Here is a 5,000-nt window from a genome sequence, read left to right on the forward strand (position 1 = left end):
AAACTGCGGTCATCTCTTTCAGAAGAGATCTGTGTGAGACAGTCACTGTTAAAGGTCAGGTGGTGGGGTGATGTTGTTCCTGTGGAACAGACGGTTCTGACCCCCCCCACACACACGCACACGCACAGACGTGTTTACTAAGTTGTCCGTATGACCTCATTCGATAGACTTTTATACACAGCTAGTACCTTTAAGTACAATCTGTTCCCAAAATATACGCAGGTTTTATCCCTCTATAGTTTCTATAATCATCATGATTTAAACTAAATATCATATCCTGCATTCTGAATTTACACATAAACATCAATTTGTTTCATTTATAAGCTTTTGAATTGTGGGGACTTACAGAAACCTTTATAGATCAGCACACATGCAGACATACCCACACACGCATGTGCACAAACGCACGCACACACGCACACACACACGTACGTACACATGCAGACGTACCCACGCCCGCATGCACGCACGCACGCGCGCGCACACACACACACGTACACATGCATGCACGCGTATACACGCATGCACTATTGCACTCGCACGCAAACACACACATGCATTCACGCTCACACACACGCACGCACACACACACACACATATAGACATGCACACACTCACAGACAAACACACACGCACGCATGCATGTACACACACGGACAAACATACACACACGTACGTTCACACATGCGCGCGCACCCACCCATGCACACTCCTTTTTTTCAGATAAACCAGTGTTTGAATCTTTCTGGATTATTTTCTTCTCGTTCTGATGTGATTGGTTGATGCCTGTGAGTAAAGACAGAGGTTTTAATGTCCTTTACACTCTTTTACAATCTCTCTGACCACTCCTCCTTTGAAAAGCACACAATAAACCAGAATCACTCTGATGTGCCAATCACACCCGCAGGGCTGGGGAGATAACAAATGTGAGTAACTGTATTACAGTTTCTTTTTAAATGTTGGTAACCAAATTACAGTTACAACATAAGTATTTTAGATTATCAAAGTGATTACTAGGAATTTCAATGGCATTTATTTCATTACAACTTTAAATAAACTGTAACGGGCAGTGAATGTAAACAGTGATTCTGTCATTTCAGTCATTCTGAAAGAACGCATCCCAAACTACACTTCTGCTCATGTTCATGCGTCTCGCAGAATATGCAAAACTGGAGTCATTTTAACAAAATAAGAGAGATCTGGGTTCATAGAAATTGCATATTCATTTTAATTTAGTACTTTTCTCAATAAGCTCTTTCACGCAAAATAAGTTTGAATCTTGGGTTTGACCCTTGAATCTTTAATGTCTGTGGTCACCTGAATGATCATCCATTGTTTTCATGTTTGCGAGTCCCTCGTTTAATTTGTGTTAGTCATTAGAGATACACACTCACAATTGCACCTGTCAGTCCGAAAAGAGAAAAAACACTGACTTGCGAATTGAAATAAAAACTCTGAATTGTTATAAAGTCAGAATTGCATTAAATAAACTTACTATTTCTGATTTCATAACTTGCAACTGCGAGTTTAAATCTCGCATTTTTTAAAAAAGATTTTTTTTTTAGTGATGGAAACAAGTTTCCATGAAACACAATGCATTCAAACAAGATGATGTGTAAAGATTTTTTATTTTGTTTATAGATCATATTTTTGCATGCAAAACTAATGTTGTTTAAAATAAATTGCAGAGGAAAACCAAGTCCTCTGTTTGGTGGTCCCTTTGTGTCACGCCCCTTACCAGTATTCCAAAGTATTCTCAAGTATTTAGATTAAGTCACAGAATTTGTGTCATCTAACCAAATACGTTACAAATGACTGTAGTGACTGTAGTGACTGTAGTCATTTGTAGTGAAGTACATTTTAAAAGTAACCTTCATTCCTATCGTGTGTCAAGCAGGTGCTCATCAGAGTAAATGAAGAAGTGAAAGTAGCATTCTTATCCCTCCCTCCCTCTCTCTCTCTCTCTCTCTCTCTCTCTCTCTCTCTCTCTCTCTGTCCGTGTGTGTGATTATGTGCTTGCGTGTGTGTGTTTAGAGGAAATGTTAGCAGTTTGATAAAAATACACAATTTAATTATGAGCATAAACTGAAGTTAAGACGCATATCTCTCTCTCTCTCTCTCTCTCACCCACTCACAGCCCCAGAATAAACCTGTAAAACCAGACGTGTGAATCACATGCAGTTTCGCTCATGTTCATTTTTGTGTATTTAAAGTTGTGACTAAGTGAAGTGTTTGTGTATTTGTGCAGTTGTACTTGTGTTTTGTGTTTTTTTTTTCAACTGCTAACAAGCATTGTTCAATACTGAAGCCACATTTTCAACAGTCTTCACGCGGCCTGCATCACCAACATGACAAGCACTTCATCTCTCCTCCAAAACTCACTTCGACCAACAAAACATGCCACAAGATAATCTCATCGCAACACTCGACAATATTTACATTTAGGCATTTGGCAGACGCTTTTATCCAAAGCGACTATCATTGCTTTATCCTATACATTTTTACATAGGTATATGCAACCCCCTGGGATCGAACCCACAACCTTGCGTCGTTAATGAGCTTACCACTGAGCTACAGGAAAGCTCATTATATGGTTATATAATCACTCTTTCAAATAGAACAACTCAGTTTAATTGACGTACTACAGCACTTTTTAATAAAGTTTTCTTTCTTTGTTTATAGAGTAGTACTTCATCGTTATATAGAAAGTTATACTACAAAGGTGAAAAAAGAGGAACAAAGTTTCAGGGCTGAAATGATGATGAAAAAAGAAAGAATTCAAATAAAATCAACAAAAGTATAGTGAGGGTTCTAGTCCTCCCTCTCTCGCATTCGGCCACAAGTTCTCATCAACATCACATCGGATGTCTTTTCTGGACTGTAAACCCAAAAAACAGATTAAGTCATGTAAACTTAATTTTGTAAAAAGGTTCTACTTACTTAAATATTTTAAGTTCCTGAAACACTTTTTACTTTTGACTGAAGTATAATGATTCTTTTTTATTAAATTGAAGTTTTGACTAAAACTAAAAACATTAATTTACTCCTTGTTCAATTTACTTAATTTAAAAATGCTAATTCAACACAATTGGTGGAGATGGATTTCCAGTTCCCAGCATGCTTTGAGTCAGACTGCATTAGGAGAGTGAATAAAAAAAAAAATGTTTTTAGTAACGTTAAAGACTTGTTAGTGTTGCCAGGTCTGAGATCAGTCTCTTCTTGCTCATTTTGGATTGTGTAAATCAAGGTGCATAGTAAGACTAAGAAATAGAAAAAATAATTTAGTTTGGTTAACTTAAAAATATGAAATTTCAGTGTACTTATTTATTTAAGTTCTGTCATACCTAATTTCATAAAAAGGAACAATTAAATATTTAAGTCAGACTTGCTAAGATTTGGTAAGAACTTTAACTTAACAGTAAACAAAATTTGAAAGTTCTGCTTACTTAAACCAAGGACCTCTAAAACTCAGATGTTTGAGTATTGCCAATTTATTCGGGTTTACATTGTGAGTATTGTGTGAAAACAACGTGAATCGTGTTACAGTAATGGTTTGGTCACAACATATGGACCTTGTGCTAATTTTGACGTTGTCAAAAAGTTGATTTGTTGAATTAATTTAAAAAAGCTGCGTTAAGTTGTTCAATGCGTTTTTTGAGTAATCCAAACCATTCCAATAGTGCAAGTCATTTTAAGTTAATTCAACTCAATATTTATCCTTCTCAATGGACTTACTACATGTAAGTCAAAACACAACGAGTAAATCAGACGAGAGGTGTCTCAGTACTTGCATTTTAGCACAGTTAAAGGTCATTGAATGATGCAATAGACATCATGGGCGCGCATAAACCTCATGTACCACTCTTCTAAATTATGGCCACCCTAAAACTGAAAAATAGAACAAACTCTTTTGAACCTCAATGATTAATGAACATCAAGCTCCAAAAAATCATTTTTCTTTACTGAAAATCTAAATTTCCAAATGTACTGCCTAAATGTAGTCTCACACAAAGCATGCTCATTCATTTATTCATAAATAACAGCTAAATTACGTTCATTCAGTTACTTGCATTCTTTATGTGCTGTGAACAAGGATGGGTTTAGTAAAACCAACAGCAGCGACAGTACATTGTTTTGAGTGTTCATGTTAGTCAAAGGGATGTTAGCAATTGAACAAAAACTGTAAGAGTACTGAAAGCAGTGTGATAGCATTTGAATATGAATGACAAAAGTGTTCCAAACAAAAGTGGTCACAGAATGGGTTTTGTGTGAAAGCCATGAGAAATGATGCACACATTCAGTCTGTTTAGCAGTTGAAAGGAACTGTAATCTGATGATGATCTGTTGTTCTCTGTTCTGTCACTCTTCCTGCTTCACTCAAATCTCTGTAACGCTCCTTCATCTGTTGAGCATCACACGTTTTCAACACTGGATTTAAAAAGGCAGAAATGTGGTGTTATGGGACATCATCTGACAAACCATTGTGTCAGATGATGAAGATGGGTGTGTGTGATCTGAGTCACTCGCGTGTGTATTGTTGTGTGAGTGTGTAGGAGTGTTTTCTGTGTTTCTTTATGGGTCATGGTTAACCCCCCCACACAAACACAACTCCATCAGCAAGTTTCCACGCTTAAAGTCCAACATCTAATTGTGTGTTCATGTGTTTGTTTGTGTGTGTTTGTGTGTGTGCATGCACATATTTGTGCGTCCGTCGATGTGTGTGCGTGCGTGTGTGTGCATGTGTGTCTGTTTGTGTGTGTTTTCAGGCATGTAATAAACAGAATGGAGAACTGGCAGCCATTAAAATAATCAAACTGGAGCCTGGTGAGAGCTGTGACCATTCACCACTGACACTATACAACACACACACACACACACAATGTCTGCTGAACACCGTCTGTCTGTTTGTGTGTAATAGAGGATGATTTCTCAGTCATCCAGCAGGAGATTGTGATGGTGCGCAGTTGTAAGCACAGGAACATTGTGGCGTACTATGGCAG

At 37.4% G+C, this 5,000-nt stretch overlaps 1 protein-coding gene across 2 annotated transcripts in view; it reads left to right on the forward strand.

The window, feature by feature from the left end:
* LOC130428571 (mitogen-activated protein kinase kinase kinase kinase 5) overlaps positions 1–5,000 on the forward strand; it is a 34,480-nt gene that overhangs the window by 3,212 nt on the left and 26,268 nt on the right. For both annotated transcript variants that reach the window (XM_056756717.1, XM_056756716.1), the window contains exons 2-3: positions 4,767–4,824; positions 4,919–5,000. The exon at positions 4,919–5,000 is cut by the window's right edge and continues 9 nt beyond it. In XM_056756717.1, the coding sequence (XP_056612695.1) occupies positions 4,767–4,824; positions 4,919–5,000 (140 nt within the window). The remainder of the gene's footprint in view (positions 1–4,766; positions 4,825–4,918) is intronic.

The sequence above is a fragment of the Triplophysa dalaica genome, chromosome 9 (genome assembly GCF_015846415.1).
Source record: "Triplophysa dalaica isolate WHDGS20190420 chromosome 9, ASM1584641v1, whole genome shotgun sequence".
Taxonomy (NCBI): Eukaryota; Metazoa; Chordata; class Actinopteri; order Cypriniformes; family Nemacheilidae; genus Triplophysa; species Triplophysa dalaica.